General features: G+C 42.3%; 1 protein-coding gene across 1 annotated transcript in view; it reads right to left on the minus strand.

Moving 5' to 3' along the window:
• LOC112261472 (EMILIN-1) overlaps positions 1-16,484 on the minus strand; it is a 74,366-nt gene extending 57,882 nt beyond the window's left edge. The window contains exon 1 of the mRNA XM_024436821.2: positions 15,828-16,484. Within this exon, the coding sequence (XP_024292589.1) occupies positions 15,828-15,976 (149 nt within the window). The 5' untranslated portion in view covers positions 15,977-16,484. The remainder of the gene's footprint in view (positions 1-15,827) is intronic.
• Positions 16,485-17,602: the final 1,118 nt, after the last annotated feature.

Below are 17,602 nucleotides of genomic sequence, written 5' to 3' on the forward strand. Positions count from 1 at the left end.
ATTGAGATAAAACTGTCCAGTTTGAGTGTTTGTTGCAGCTCGTTCCAGTCACTAGCTGCAGCGAACTGAAAAGAGGAGCGACCCAGAGATGTGTGTGTTTTTTGGGGACCTTTAACAGAATGTGACTGGCAGAATGGGTGTTGTATGTGGAGGATGAGGGCTGCAGTAGATATCTCAGATGGGGGGAGTGAGGCCTAAGAGGATTTTATAAATAATCATCAACCAGTCGGTCTTGCAACAGGTATATAGAAATTACCAGTTTGCAGAGGATTTTTAGAGTGCAGTGATGTGTTCTATAAGGAGCATTGGTGGCAAATCTGATGGCCGAATGGAATGGTAAAGAACATCTATCCGCTTGAGAGCACCCTTACCTGCCGATCTATAAATTATGTCTCTGTAATCTAACATGGGTAGGATGGGGAATCAGGGTTAGTTTGGCAGCTGTGGTGAAAGAGGAGCGATTACGAAAGAGGAAACCAAGTCTAGATTTAATTTTAGCCTGCAGCTGTGATATGTGCTAAGAGAAGGACAGTGTACTATCTAGCCATACTCCCAAGTACTTGTATTAGGTGACTACCTCAAGCTCTAAACCCTCAGAGGTAGTAATCACACCTGTGGGGAGAGGGGCATTCTTCTTACCAAACCACATTACCTTTGTTTTGGGGGTGTTCAGAACAAGGTTAATGATAGAAAAAGCTTGTTGGACACTAAGAAAGCTTTGTGTAGAGCATTTAACACAACATCTGGGGAGTGGCCAGCTGAGTATAAGACTGTATCATCTGCATATAAATGGATGACTGAGCTTCCTACTGCCTAAGCTATGCTGTTGATGTAAATTGAGAAGAGCGTGGGGCCTAGGATTGAGCCTTGGGGTACTCCCTTGGTGACAGGCAGTGGCTGAGACAGCAGATTTTCTGACTTTATACACTGTACTCTTTGAGAGTGGTAGTTAGCAAACCAGGCCAAAGACACCTTAGAGACACCAATATTCCTTAGCCGTTCCACAAGAATGGAATGGTCTACCGTATCAAAAGCTTTGGCCAAGTCAATAAAAATAGCAGCACAACATTGCTTAGAATGAAGGGCAATGGTGACATCATTGAGGACCTTTAAGCTTGCAGTGACACATCCATAACCTGAGCGGAAACCAGATTGCATACCAGTGAGAATACTATAGACATCAAGAAAGACAGTCAGTTGATTATTGACAAGTTTTTCCAACACTTTTGATAAACAGGGCAAAATAGAAATAGGCCTATTACAGTTGGGATCAGCTTGATCTCCCCCTTTAAATAAAGGATAAACCATGGCTGCCTTCCAGGCAATGGGAACCTCCCCAGAAAGGAGAGACAGGTTAAAAATGTTGGAGATAGGCTTGGCGATGATAAGGTCAGCAAACATAAAGAAGAAAGGGTCTAAACCATCTAACCCAGATAGTATCTTGGGGTCAAGTTTCAGGAGCTCCTGTAGCACCTTGGACTCAGTGACTGCCTGCATGGAGAAACTTTGTAGCGGGGTAAGGGAAAAAGAGGGAGAAGCATCAGGGATAGTCGCATTAATCAATAATTGATTGTTTAAACAAACATAGATAGAAACCAATCAAGACAGGTCTCATCATCTTATCATCCAGTGGAACTCACAACAGATAGAACGAGACTGACTGACTGGGGTGTGAATGGAAGGCTTTGACAGAGGAGCTTCAACATGAGGAGGCTCAATGATTGACCAAAATCTGTGTGTGTGTGTGTGTGTGTGTGTGTGTGTGTGTGTGTGTGTGTGTGTGTGTGTGTGTGTGTGTGTGTGTGTGTGTGTGTGTGAATGAGTCCCTGGGTGCATGCGTGCGTACTGTAAGTGTGTAGCTTTATATCCCCGTCACCAACACACTGTCGATGAAGTCAAGGATCTGACTGAACAAAACAGCAGTGTCCCACGAATACCTATCACTACTGCTGGCACCACTTTAGAGTAGAACTGCAGCCAGCGTTTAGACTGGCACCAAGATAACAGCCACTGACACATTCAAGAGAGACTGACAGAGGGGGAGGGGAGAGAGAGAGAGAGAGAGAGAGAGAGAGAGATTGATAGACAGAGAAACTGAAAGAGATAGCGATTTTGGTTGCAATTTCTAAAAAAAGCTGTCCCAATGTTGCAGGGATAAATAGCCCATGTAAGGAGTGTGTCAGAGTTCCCTGGGTGGTCGAAACAGCTTGTTCTCCACAGTGGAATGTGAAGACCTTGTCCTGCCTTATCCCCGTGTGAGATGAGAGGCAGCAGCATGTTTTATATTACCATAATTGTGGATGTAGAATATGCCTGGGTGCCTCGAGGGTGTAATAATGTGAGAACCAGCAAGGGGGGGGCATAGGTAGGAGAGGGGGAGAGAGAGAGCAAAAAAGGAAATGGGGGAAATGGAAAGTGAAAGATGGGGGTTAAGGGAGGGATGAGAGAAAGAGAAGAAAGCGGGTTAAAGAGAAAGAGACGTAGGATAAAAAGGGGAAGACAAGGTCATCAAATTCTATCACTAACGACCTAACTAGCTGAGAATAACTATTTATATGTACTAAACTACCCTAAAAGACAGGTAATATACTACAGGCCTATAAAGAGGATAAAACACACTAGACAGCAGGTAGCCTAGTGGTTAGAGCATTGGGCCAGTAACCAGAAGGTTGCTGGATTGAATCCCTGAGCTGACAAGGTTAAAAAAATCTGTCGTTGTGCTCCTGAGCAAGGCAGTTAACCTACTGTTCCCCGGGTGCTGTAAATGTTGATTAAGGCAGCCCCCACTCTGATTCAGAGAGTTTGGGTTAAATGCAGAAGACACATTTCAGTTGAATACATTCAGTTTGCCAACTGACTAGGTATCCCCAAAACCTAACACTGATGGACTGTAATAAACATTGGTCTAAAGATAGCTCCCACCCCTGCCATCAGGGCCTGAATACACACTAAGAGGTGATATAATACACACTAAACTAACACAATGCCACACAAACAATATTGACAACTATACACACTGACAAAGACAGGGATCTCCCTCGCACAGACTCATGCAAAAACACACACACACACACACACACACACACACACACACACACAGGGAAAATAAACTGTCCACCAACCACATCATCTGAATGAGCCTGACCAGAATTCCAGAATTACATAGGGTATGACACATTCCAAAGAAAACTTGGAGAACCTGAGACAGAGAGGAAATTAAAGTGGAACTGACAGCTTTTTAACTACTTTGCAGATATGAAACAGACACTTATAATATCAGTCAAAAATTCCAAGTTTATGCTTCAAAACAAACTTCATAAGAGGTTTTAAAAAGAGGTTATATTTCACTCAAAATTCCATGACGTACAATAAGGCATTGTTGGCAGAATAGATATCACTTGAGAGGCAGTTCAATGCATGATTAATATAATTCACCAACACATTTCTTGGTAGTCCAAACAATATTGCTATCAGGTTGTAAATCACAGCTGGCTTGGGACATTGTTTGCTGCTTTGAATTTATAACCCCACTCTTAAGCCTTAGTCCCACCCATCTCTTTAAGGATTCACAGTGTAGTAAACAACCAAAGATTTCAAGACTAAAACTGGTGAAAGTACGGCAAAAATACACTTGATTGTAGCAAAAATACACTTGATCTAGTCCTTGGTTTATATCCTAATCTAACTTTGGTGCAGGTCATGTTGTTCTTCACTTTACCGTCTCTGGTAAACACACTATATCAAATCAAATCTAAGTTTATTTGTCAAATGCACAGGATACAGAAAGTCTAAATGTTACAGTGACAGGTTTCACACCGACAGTGTGTTGGTGATGGTTACTTGCATAGTAGAGTCTTTTGTTTAGACATGTAGTTAGCTATCAAAAATATGAACCATAATCCCAACTCTACTGCCACGTTCAAAACAACTGGGCCTCTTTCTAGAGCTCTTACACAGATCATACACATAACATTAGCTAGCTAGCCGATCAGCTAACTTTAGCTAGCTAGCTAGCTAACAGTACGCTTTAGCTCGCAATGAAAATTAATTTGACAAAATTAGAAATGTATAATATCTGAAAACGTAGCTGTATACATGGATGAGGGCTTCTCCCTCTATCATGGATGCCATGGTTTCCCTTAGTTTGAAGATCCAGAGACATACGTTTTATACCACAGCCTTCTTTCTGTGTTCTCTTTTTGGATTCTCTCCCCATTTGGCGCATTTGGCGATCACCTCTCTGCTGCTCTCTGCTTCCACTGGGCATTCCATTTCAAAACTCTGTCAACTTCTTCTGTGACAATGACACTGTTTTTCCCCCACCATTTTCAACAGAAAACTCTAAAATGTCTTGTTCAATTTAAATGTTTTTACTTAAATCATAGATTTCCTCATTGTCTGATTCATTTTCAGAGTCAGAGAGAGTCAGCATCACAATGTTTTCCCACTGAGCTTTGTCAATAGTGCTATTAACTTCAGGGCAGCAATGTTAAGAGCAGTATTAAAACTTTTTCAGTTCTTCATGATATCTTTCAAAAAAAGCTGGGGTAGACAGAATTATCCTCACATACTAACAAATCATGTAATAGACAGAAGTACGCTACATGGCAGACCAACCCGAATTAATCTCTCGTCATGTCCAGTTCATCCATTATCTCAGCTAATCACGGCTAGCGGGAAGGTTCCTGTATTTTTCAGTAGCTTAACAAACTAGACTCGTTATTGAACCATTTTACTTGTATTTACAGATGACATACAAGTTTGTTACTATGGTTTACATGTTCCAGAAGGCATTTCTGCCCCAAAAAAACATATTTTGATTAAAAATGAATAAAAAGGTAACATGAAGTAGCGACGTGCAACATATGACTAGTTTCTTAAAACTGGTCACATTGTGTAACTAGCTTTTTATTTAGCAACCTAAAAACACAAACCTAACATTAGCTAGCTAGCTGCTGGGAGGATGTCCTATCATTGGAGGAGTGGGTGAGTGACTGACTTTTTCCACAGTCATTTAGATTTTTGTTGGCTAGAAATGTGAATCACTTTGCTAGCTAGCTTCACTGAACTTCAACGACTGTTGTCCACAGATAACACATCTCTTAGTTGTCAATCAAATGCATTTGGCATCGATCAAATGGGCGGGCAGGCAAGCAAGTTCCCATTCAGTTGTCAAAACGTGGGTAGGGACAAGCATGCATTAGCAGGCAAGCTGCAGCAGGACGAGCAGGCTACTATTCCCCAATGTTTATCAGTGCAATTTTGACGGCCTTCTAGCTGAAAAGGTTTGAGAGGGTTTGTCTGATGTTTCCTCGTTAGATTTTAGCTTATCTCACTCTGGCTAGCATTAGTTGTTGATCTTGTTGTTGTTTATGTGGATAGGCAACTGAGGGAGAAAAGCATACCTTTTCATGGTTGTTTGGATCAATAGGATTGTGAAGTTTCCGAATTTAAGAGAACTCCCATGACATTTACATATTTGCAGAATTCCATTGTGTGTATTTTAGTGGCTTTTGGCGAATGCCTTCTAATGATCTAAAGTTGCGCTGTTGCTACTGCCTGTAAACACACAGTCCAGTTCAAAGTGAATAATGGCAGGGTCCGTGTGGCAAATGGCTTATTTAGGCCTACTGTAGCTCTGATTGGCTATGGTGCACCGGTCTGCGTAGACTCCGGTTCTGGACAGGACAGATGTTTTTGTTAGATTTGTATTTACGGCAGTGACTATTATTTGTCCAAACACACAGCTGCTTTCCCACTATATATTGCTATAGAATTTTCACAAATTGTAACGAGTGCGCTGAGAGACGGGAAGCAAGTTCAGGGAGTGAGTGTTTTAATAAATAAAAGAAACAATGAATACAAAACACAAACATCTCACCGACATTAAAACTGAGTCAATAACACCTGAGGAAAGAACCAAGTGGAGTGAAAGGTATAGAGAGGATAATCAAGGAGATGATGGAGTTCAGGTGAGTGTCATGAGGCACTGGTGCGCTTGACGATGGTGACAGGTGTGCAGGATAATCAGCAGCCTGATGATCTAGAGGCCGGAGAGGGAGTATACGTGACATAAATGTCTTATAAATGACTCACTAGCACACACACCAACCTGAAACGGCACCATTTTGCTTCTCTCCATAGCTCAGACACTTTCAATATTTAAATAACAAATCATTTGATTTTTCCACTGTTTTAATGATGGTGGATTGATTCATTGCCACGCTTTTAGTATCCGTTTTTTCAAGATGAGTGATTAGAAGAAAATCGGCCAAGCCATCGGGTATATCACTACCACGTCATATGCCATGTCTTGACATATGCAGACAGACAGTTTAAACGTACATTTACATTGTAATGCCTGAATGTAGCCAGGTGAATGACAAATCAGTTATTAACTCATATAAGAACACACAACCTAAACACAGACACCATTTTTATGTCTAGTGTGTCCCACTATAACTCTTGGCCTGAGATCAAATAACTCAAATAACTGTCTAAACCGTTGAATTGGTAATATCTTGCCTTTTCACACTGATTTCCCTTGCCAGGTTTCAATATGGCTGGCAATATGTTGTTAAATCAGGGGTGACCAACTCTAGCCGTCATGAGCCAGAGTCCTGCTGGTGACCCTTTCTCCAGAGAATGTCATTGATCAACTAGAAACTCCACACATGTTGTCCGGGTATGAGGTAATCAGTCTCAGATTTGAAAGCAAAGATGAAAAACCAGCAGACACTGCAACCTTTAAGGTGGTGTGCACCCCAGCTCCAAAGAAGATAGGATTAGGCGAGGGTTAGCTGATCCTACATTTGTGTCAACAAAGAACTTCTACCTGCCCTCCAAGTACTGTGTCCAGGTGGATGTCATAATTTTAACAGGACACCTGTGTTTTGACCATTGTCCCTTGACCTCTGACCTCTGGTCACCTCCTCTGGTGACCCTTCATAAATCTGTGGACCAGTCAAGCCCTTGGGCCACTGTGTCTGGCCATTATTAACCATTAGAAACCTGTCAGCAGCATGGTGTAGGGGCTGGACTGGTGTCATCCATACCTGTGTCTCTTCAAAGGATTTTTAATCAATTATTCTTTTCCTTCTTCAAAGTAAGTAATTTGCCTACATTTTTAAGTACGGTGATTCATATTTTGGAAAAACACTCATGGCACATCAGCTCGTGGGAAATGTAAAGTGTACATTTACAGTTCATAGTTTGTAAAGTGGACAGAAAATCATACACCCTGGGAAAGTTCCAAGACTTACACCTTATTATCAGCAAGTGTTGCCTGCCCACACAGTCGAGATGAGAGCTGACATGAATGAGAGCTCAAATATTTGGCAGAGCAGAACATCAGAGTTTAGCAGAGGACCCTGCGAGGTTCATCTTTCATTATCCCTCAGCATAAAATCCCTGTTTCATCTGACTGCTGCATTCTTTGATAAATTTGATTATGGTTTGTGGCTTTCCTTTAAAATGTATATTTGATGCATGCATCACGAGTCGAACACCATTGACCATTCAGTCATTCAGAAGACAAGAAAATGAAATAATGGCAATAGGAACAATAAAAAGAGTAACTCACAAACTACAGAAATCCTTTAAGTGGACCACAGAAAATATGAAATACTTAGGATGTTTAATAAGTGACAACAAACAACAAATATATAAAGATAACTGTATTCCATTACTCAACAATATATAGCAAATATATATCGGTAATACCAATTACCCACGAAGACATTCTTTAAAAAAGTATACTCGGTCAAAACAGACTTCATATGGGAAAATAAAAATCATAGAAAACGTCCCTTTTTATTCTATCTCCCTAAGTCTGTGGGTGATTTTAACCTACCAGACTTGGAATTGTATCAACTCGCTAACCAAGGCTTTTACTTACGACATATAGTTAAATGCACTAAAGAGAAACAATAGGTACATAATGAAGATGTGCATGCTCATTCCCAGAATTTTCAAAGGATAAAGCTAAGAACATTTAACAACTTCATAGTTAAGAACACTATAACAATATGGAAAAAAATTAAACGTATTCTACAAGAACCAATATCACTCCCTAAAAACACAACCCTGTGGAACAATCCTTGGAAAGCTTTACATAATTCACCAATAAATTTGTCAACATGGAAAGCTAAAGACATAGAAACCGTAAATTAATTGGTGAGAGGAAATTACAGAATTAAAAAGCAAATTTGAACTGACCAATGTAGATATTTTCAAATACACGCAACTAAAAAAGTTACATATTACGAAATTTCAATTTCAAATCTTTTGGACACCAGAGCATCCTTGAGGGAATCTTATATGAGTCAGAAAAATGGATGTTCATATGATAGGTAGATATACAAAACCTTGCAGAGAGCTGTCACGCCCTGGCCGTAGATTGCTTGTGTTATTGCTATGTTTTTATTTTTGTTTGGTCAGGGTGTGATTTGGGTGGGCATTCTATGATTGTATGTCTAGGTTTTTGTATTTCTATGTTTCGGCCGGGTATGGTTCTCAATCAGGGACAGCTGTCTATCGTTGTCTCTGATTGGGAATCATACTTAGGTAGCCTGTTTTTTCACTTTTAGTTGTGGGTAGTTCTATTTCTGTTTCGGGTTTTCCTTTTGTTATTTTTGTGTTCAGTTTCTTATAATAAAGATGAACACGTATCCCGCTGCATTTTGGTCTGACGATTCCTCTTCTTCCGATGAAAGCCGTTACAAGAGCATATCTCTTTTTCTTACATGTAGGTATTACAGACTGGGTCAGGGAGAGGTTGAACATGTCAGTGAAGAAACCTTGCCAGCTGGTCAGCGCATGGTCTGAGTACACATCCTGGTAATCTGTCTGGCCCTGCGACCTTGTGAATGTTAACCTGTTTAAAGGTCTTACTCACATGGGCTACAGAGAGCGTGATCACACACTTGTACCGAACAGCTGGTGCTCTCACGCATGGTTCAGTGTTGCCGTCCTTGCGAGCATAGAAGGTATTTAGCTCGTCTGGTAGGCTCGAGTCACTGGACAGCTCGTGGCTGTGTTTCCCTTTGCAATCCATTATGTTTGCAAGCCCTGCCACATCCAATGAGCATCAGAGCTGGTGTAGAAGGATTCATAGCTTTTAGCCATACCCTTATCCTACTCCTCCTCTGTTCCTCTGGTGATGTAGAGGTGAATCCAGGGCCTGCAGTGCCTAGCTCCACTCCTATTCCCAAGGCGCTCTCTTTTGATGACTTCTGTAACCGTAATAGCCTTGGTTTCATGCATGTTAACATTAGAAGCCTCCTCCCTAAGTTTGTTTTATTCACTGCTTTTGCACACTCTGCCAACCCGGATGTTCTAGCCGTGTCTGAATCCTGGCTTAGGAAGACCACCAAAAAAATCAGAAATCTCCATCCCTAACTACAACATTTTCAGACAAGATAGAACGGCCAAAGGGGGCGGTGTTGCAATCTACTGCAGAGATAGCCTGCAGAGTTCTGTCCTACTATCCAGGTCTGTACCCAAACAATTTGAACTTCTACTTTAAAAAATCCACCTCTCTAAAAACAAGTCTCTCACCGTTGCCGCCTGCTATAGACCAGCCTCTGCCCCCAGCTGTGCTCTGGACACCATATGTGAACTGATTGCCCCTCATCTATCTTCAGAGCTTGTGCTGCTAGGCAACCTAAACTAGAACATGCTTAACACCCCAGCCATCCTACAATCTAAGCTTGATGCCCTCAATCTCACACAAATGACCAATGAACCTACCAGGTACCACCCCAAAGCCGTAAACATAGGCACCCTCATAGATATAATCCTAACCAACTTGCCCTCTAAATACACCTCTGCTGTTTTCAACCAAGATCTCAGCGATCACTGCCTCATTGCCTGCATCCGTAATGGGTCAGCGGTCAAACGACCTCCACTCATCACTGTCAAACGCTCCCTGAAACACTTCAGCGAGCAGGACTTTCTAATCGACCTGGCTGGAGTATCCTGGAAGGATACTGACCTCATCCCGTCAGTAGATGCCTGGTTATTGTTTTTTAAATGCCTTCCCTCACCATCCTAAATAAGCATGCCCCATTCAAGAAATGTTGAACAAGGAACAGATATAGCCCTTGGTTCTCTCCAGAGCTGACTGCCCTTAACCAACACAAGAACATCCAATGCGTTCGGCAATAGCATCAAACAGCCCGCGTGATATGCAACTTTTCAAGGAAGCTAGAAACCAGTATACAGAGGCAGTTAGAAAAGCCAAGGCTAGCTTATTCAAGCAGAAATTTGTTTCCTGAAACACAAACTGAAAAAGGTTCTGGGACACTGTAAAGTCCATGGAGAAAAGAACACCTCCTCCCAGCTGCCCACTGCACTGAGGATAGGAAACACTGTCACCACCAATAATTCCATCATAATTGATCATTTCAACAAGCATTTTTCTACGGCTGGCCATGCTTTCCACCTGGCTACCCCTACCCCGGTCAACAGCACTGCACCCCCCACAGCAATTCACCCAAGCCTTCCCCATTTCTCCTTCTCCCAAATCCAGTCAGCTGATGTTCTGAAAGAGCTGCAAAATCTGGTCCCCTACAAATCAGCCGGGCTAGACAATCTAGACCCTTTCTTTCTAAAATGATCTACCGAAATTGTTGCAATCCCAATTACTAGCCTGTTCAACCTCTCTTTCGTGTCGTCTGAGATTCCCAAAGATTGGAAAGCAGCTGCGGTCATCCCCCTCTTCAAAGGGGAGACACTCTTGATCCAAACTGCTACAGACCTATATCTATCCTATTCTGCCTTTCTAAGGTCTTCGAAAGCCAAGTCAACAAACAGATTACCGACCAGTTCGAATCCCACCATACCTTCTCCGCTATGCAATCTGGTTTCAGAGCTGATCATGGCTGCACCTCAGCCACGCTCAAGGTCCTAAACGATATCTTTAACCGCCATCGATAAGAAACAATACTGTGCAGCCGTATTCATTGACCTGGCTAAGGCTTTCGACTCTGTCAATCACCACATGCTCATCAGCAGACTCGATAGCCTTGGTTTTTCAAATGATTGCCTCGCCTGGTTCACCAACTACTTCTCTGATAGAGTTCAGTGTGTCAAATCGGAGGGCCTGTTGTCCGGGCCTTTGTCAGTCACTATGGGGGTGCCACAGGGTTAAATTCTTGGACCGACTCTCTTCTCTGTATACATCAACGATGTCGCTCTTGCTGCTGGTGAGCCTCTGATCCACCTCTACGCAGACGACACCATTCTGTATACTTCTGGCCCTTCTTTGGACATTGTGTTAACAACCCTCCAGACGAGCTTCAATGCCATACAACTCTCCTTCTGTGACTTCCAATTGCTCTTAAATACAAGTAAAACTAAATGCATGCTCTTCAACCGATCGCTGCCTGCATCTGCCCGCACGTCCAACATCACTACTCTGGACGGTTCTGACTTAGAATATGTGGACAACTACAAATACCTAGGTATCTGGTTAGACGGTAAACTCTCCTTCCAGACTCACATCAAACATCTCCAATCCAAAGTTAAATCTAGAATTGGCTTCCTATTTTGCAACAAAGCATCCTTCACTCATGCTGCCAAACATACCCTTGTAAAACTGACCATCCTACCGATCCTCGACTTCGGCGATGTCATTTACAAAATAGCCTCCAATACCCTACTCAATAAATTTTTTATGAATTTATTTGCAAATTAGGGTGGGAAGTAAGTATTTGGTCAATAACAAAAGTTTCTCAATACTTTGTTATATACCCTTTGTTGGCAATGACAGAGGTCAAACGTTTTCTGTAAGTCTTCACAAGGTTTTCACACACTGTTGCTGGTATTTTGGCCCATTCCTCCATGCAGATCTCCTCTAGAGCAGTGATGTTTTGGGGCTGTTGCTGGGCAACAAGGACTTTCAACTCCCTCCAAAGATTGTCTATGGGGTTGAGATCTGGAGACTGGCTAGGCCAGTCCAGGACATAGAAATGCTTCTTACAAAGCTACTCCTTCGTTGCCCGGGCGATGTGTTTGGGATCATTGTCATGCTGAAAGACCCAGCCATGTTTCATCTTCAATGCCCTTGCTGATGGAAAGAGGTTTTCACTCAAAATCTCACGATACATGGCCCCATTCATTCTTTCCTTTACACGGATCAGTCGTCCTGGTCCCTTTGCAGAAAAACAGCTCCAAAGCATGATGTTTCCACCCCCATGCTTCACAGTGGGTATGGTGTTCTTTGGATGCAACTCAGCATTCTTTGTCCTCCAAGTACGATGAGTTGAGCTTTTACCAAAAAGCTCTATTTTGGTTTCATCTGACCATATGACATTCTCCCAATCTTCTTCTTGATCATCCAAATGCTCTCTAGCAAACTTCAGACGGCCTGGACATGTACTGGCTTAAGCAGGGGGACACGTCTGGCACTGCAGGATTTGAGTCCCTGGCGGCATAGTGTGTTACTGATGGTAGGCTTTGTTACTTTGGTCCCAGCTCTCTGCAGGTCATTCACTAGGTCCCCCCGTGTGGTTCTGGGATTTTTGCTCACCGTTCTTGTGATCATTTTGACCCCACGGGGTGAGATCTTGCGTGGAGCCCCAGATCGAGGGAGATTATAAGTGGTCTTGTATGTCAACTGTCTCCCACAGTTGATTTCTTCAAACCAAGCTGCTTACCTATTGCAGATTCAGTCTTCACAGCCTGGTGCAGGTCTACAATTTTGTTTCTGGTGTCCTTTGACAGCTCTTTGGTCTTGGCCATAGTGGAGTTTGGAGTGCGACTGTTTGAAGTTGTGGACAGGTGTCTTTTATACTGATAACAAGTTCAAACAGGTGCCATTAATACTGGTAACGAGTGGAGGACAGAGGAGCCTCTTAAAGAAGAAGTTAAAGGTCTGTGAGAGCCAGAAATCTTGCTTGTTTGTAGGTGACCAAATACTTATTTTCCACCATAATTTGCAAATTAATTCATTAAAAATCCTACAATGTGATTTTCTGGATTTTTTTTCCAAATTTTGTCTGTCATAGTTGAAGTGTACCTATGATGAAAATTACAGGCCTCTCTCATCTTTTTAAGTGGGTGAACTTGCACAATTGGTGGCTGACTAAATACTTTTTTGCCCCACTGTATATCTCTCTAGTCACCCCCAAAACCAATTCTTCCTTTGGCCGCCTCTCCTTCCAGTTCTCTGCTGCCAATGACTAAAACGAACTACAAAAATCTCTGAAACTGGAAACACTTATCTCCCTCACTAGCTTTAAGCACCAGCTGTCAGAGCAGCTCACAGATCACTGCACCTGTACATAGCCCATCTATAATTTAGCCCAAACAACTACCTCTCCCCCTACTGTATTTGTTTATTTATTTTGCTCCTTTGCACCCCATTATTTCTATCTCTACCTCGCACATTCTTCCACTGCAAATCTACCATTCCAGTGTTTTACTTGCTATATTGTATTTACTTCGCCACCATGGCATTTTTTTGCCTTTACCTCCCTTATCTCACCTCATTTGCTCACATTGTACATAGACTTATTTTTCTGCTGTATTATTGACTGTATGTTTGTTTTACTCCATGTGTAACTCTCTGTTGTTGTACGTGTCGAACTGCTTTGCTTTATCTTGGCCAGGTCGCAATTGTATACGAGAACATGTTCTCAACTTGCCTACCTGGTTAAATAAAGGTGAAATAAAATACATTTAAAAAATGCCCTCTGAACCGGGGTCAGAGTCACTTTACTATCTCTCTCTCTCTCTCTCTCTCTCTCTCTCTCTCTCTCTCACACACACACACGGGTTGATTCATAACTCGCAGTCCCCGTGGTTACATGTGCGGGATGGGTCAGGTTTAGCTTCAGAAAATATTGTGTGGCTGAATGGAGGTTTTGTGGCAAGTAGGTTGAATAAAGCAAAAACAATGCATACAAAAATTCCATAAATGTAGAATTATTATGCAATTCATATTTATAGGCTACATTAAGTTTTTTTTAAAGTTTTTTTTATCTGGCATTAGTGTGGAAGCTTTTTCATGAATGCATATGCAAGGTGTAATTTATTGTTAAACTTTTTTTTCACAAAAGCATGCGCAAGGTGTCAATTTAGGGAATTGTTTGACTATTTATTTTTTGCAAAATTAGGCTACTCTTCAATAGGCCTAAATGTTCAATAAATAAATGAAGAAATGTTGAAGTAAAAGTAATTGTTCAATAAATGTCAATAATATAAAAAGGGAACTGTGCAGCACATTTTCTATTTTTGCGCATCGGGTGCAGGCCTCAGATTTTCCCTTTATCACATATAGTCAGTTGTAGATGGGTTATTAGAAATTGTGTGTGGGTGCAGGTGAAAAAACTGCTGATCTGCACATGACTAATACATACTCCGAAGTGACTGCACCAGTCATCATCTTTGAAACCGACGGAGAGAGTATGTGCATACACACACTTACATGTAAACACGTGCACATGCGTATGCAGGTGCACCAGCACAAACACACACACTACACATCCAATGGTTTTTCAGAAAGAGGCGAGGAGAGAGGACGTGCAGAATCAAGGAAATGCAATTGAGATTCCCCTGTATGTGTCCTGGATCCTCGCTGACATGGTCGTCTATAGTATATCTGGCCTGCGAACCCAGCTCCTGGGACAGTGTTGTGTCACCGTTGACGATGGGTAACCCATACAGTACATCACACATCACGCTTGGGAGAAACTCCCTTCTCCTCCTTACTCCTCACCACAAGCAACACTGCACTGCCAATAACCCAGACATGTCTGTAGGTTGGTGTGTGTGTGTGTGTGTGTGTGTGTGTGTGTGTGTGTGTGTGTGTGTGTGTGTGTGTGTGTGTGTTTGTGTGTGTGTGTTTGTGTGGGACAGAGAGAGAGAGAGAGAAAAAAAGGGATGAAGAGGGAGAGAGGGGTATGAGGAGGGAGAGAGAGGGAGGGAGGGATACATAGAGAGGTACAGTGAAAGAGAGAAAACATAACAAAGCAAGTGTATCTCTGTCCATGTGTGACTGTGAGTACTGCTCTGATGAGGGCAGAAAATCATAAATATAGCTGAAGACAGTATTTTTAGCATTGTAGCAATACCTATATTGTCGCATCTATAGCAATACCTATATTGTCGCATCTATAGCAACACCAGGCCGGATTAATTTTCGCTGGGGTTATTAGACACTGTGGCTCCTCCATAGAGCTCCTTTCAGATATGCTCAGTGAGGGGGGAAAGAGACAGTTTTCATGGAACATTTGGATGAGAGAAGGACTGCTCATCTGTGTTACATTTACTCTCACTCTCAGCCACACAGAGAGAGAGAGAGAGAGAGAGAGAGAGAGAGAGAGAGAGAGAGAGAGAGAGAGAGAGAGAGAGAGACTCTAGCTGACAATCTTTGATGTTTAGAGTTTAGACTACATGGGAGAAAAAGAAAAAAGCACTTTGGTCTTAAAACATCTAATAGTTCAGTTTCTTACAGAGAATAATGGCTGTGGGTCATTTAAACACTATCTTTTCTTTACTACTAAATTCCTTTATCATGTTACACCTGCACTGCAAATGAGACACACATTTCAAGGCAACTCCTTTCACAGAATTGGGATCTGTCGCTGACGCATCAGCATCAGCTCCTTCCAGATGTGTGGTACCCTTTGAGTGAGAGCGATGAGAGTGAGTGTTTGGTACCCTTTGAAATGAGAGTGAGTGTGATGAGAGAGAGGGGAGAGAGAGTGTGTGTGTGTGTGTGTGTGTGTGTGTGTGTGTGTGTGTGTGTGTGTGTGTGTGTGTGTGTGTGTGTGTGTGTGTGTGTGTGTGTGTGTGTGTGTGTGTGTGTGTGTGTGTGTTACCTGTGTCTGCTCGCTGCCCGTGCGCCGTTCTGTGGCTGCGCCTGGGTCTGTCCCGAATAGAGATTATACCGCTGCGGGTATGAAGCACACCGAACCTCCCAGGACCATGTGAAGACCCACAGCACAAGAAACAGAACTGGTCCCGCCATGCCTTCGCAAGAAACAACAAAAAAGTGATGCGGCAGAATCCTCCCGTTTGTCAATGAACTTTTATTCCACACGAATAGTGTGGAAGTAAATTCCTATCAGCCGTGACGCACTCTTCCTCTCCAGAATCGGATAAGTCCATACTATCGACCCATAGTTAGGCTACAGCGGGATGTGAGACGGTATCTCAAACCGTCACTTCAACATCTATATTATTAGTCCCCTGATTGATAGCACGTATGTTCCCTTCAAATATGTCCAAAAGCAGCTGCTATTCCCTTAATTATTCTTGTAAATGCGATAAGACACTTCCAGGCGCATCCACGAGCCTGCCGTTATTTTCCAGACGTTGAAATGGGTTACAGTTTTGCCAAGAAAAAGTTTTAATTTCAGTCAGTTAGTAAGAAGTTATTGCGACGCAAAACTGCGAGGAAGGTGGCTTGCGTTTCAAGCCGAGCAGAATCTGAATGACTGTTCTCCCCCTACCTAAGTCTCCTCTCTCTTCCTTTTTACCTCCCTTCCTTCGTGCGCTTTCTGACCCCTCCCACCTGTAGGCTTCCTATCAAACACATACGCACAGATCTAGGACCAGCTTAAACTCCCCAAATGAAGGTCAGGCGAAACTCAAAACTTACCTTCGATCAGTGTCTAGGAAAAACTCCCGAATGACAACATATATTGTATTTACACACCCACTTGCTGCTTTTGGAAAATTGCTCACGCAATTGACGCTCATCTGGCCGAAGCATCGCTATTAGGAAAATCCCCTCTATCTGATCCGGGGAAAACGGAAGAGTGTGCTTGCTAAAGAACGGAGGAGTATTTAGATAAGCATGTTTATGAAAAAAATCTGACAGTGGAGAGACTGAGAAGATGGATACAAGTGGCCTATACTTTCCCATTGCAATCCTACTTTTTGGACTGAATTTAACTCCTCATCCGAGGACACGCGTGAATTCGATGAGGTTACAATGAAGCTACTTCTCTCAAACTCTGTAACCAAGTAGCATCACACAAGTAGTGCAACAAACCCAGTAAGCCTACATCATCATAGATTAAGCAATATTTGAGTGAAGTCCAAAGGAATTGACAGATAGCCAGGGGCACACTCGAAGACTCAGACATCATTTACAAACAAAGCATTTGTGTTTAGTGAGTCTGCCAGATCAGAGGCAGTAGGGATGACCAGGGATGTTCTCTTGATAAGGGTGTGAATTGGACCATTTTCCTGTCAAAATGTGACAAGTACTTTTAGCAATTCCATTTAATTTTGATACTTAAGTACTTACAAATATTTTCTTGAGGAATGTAGTGCAGTCAAATTTAAAGTTGTTAAAAAATATAAATAGTGAAGTACAGATACCCCAAAAAACGACTTAACTCTTGCTCCTACCCCCTACTTTTTCGAACATTCTGTTAAAAATCGCGCAACATTTCAGCGCCCTGCTCCTCAGGCCAGGAATATAGTATATGCATATGATTAGTATGTGTGGATAGAAGACACTCTGACGTTTCTAAAACTGGTTAAATCACGGCTGTGACTATAACAGAGCGTCTGTTTCATCGAAAAGCGCAGGAAAATCTGATCACTGAAAATGGAAAAAAATATCCATGCGCCACTTCCAGGA

This window comes from Oncorhynchus tshawytscha, linkage group LG11, assembly GCF_018296145.1.
Source record: "Oncorhynchus tshawytscha isolate Ot180627B linkage group LG11, Otsh_v2.0, whole genome shotgun sequence".
NCBI classification, from domain to species: domain Eukaryota; kingdom Metazoa; phylum Chordata; class Actinopteri; order Salmoniformes; family Salmonidae; genus Oncorhynchus; species Oncorhynchus tshawytscha.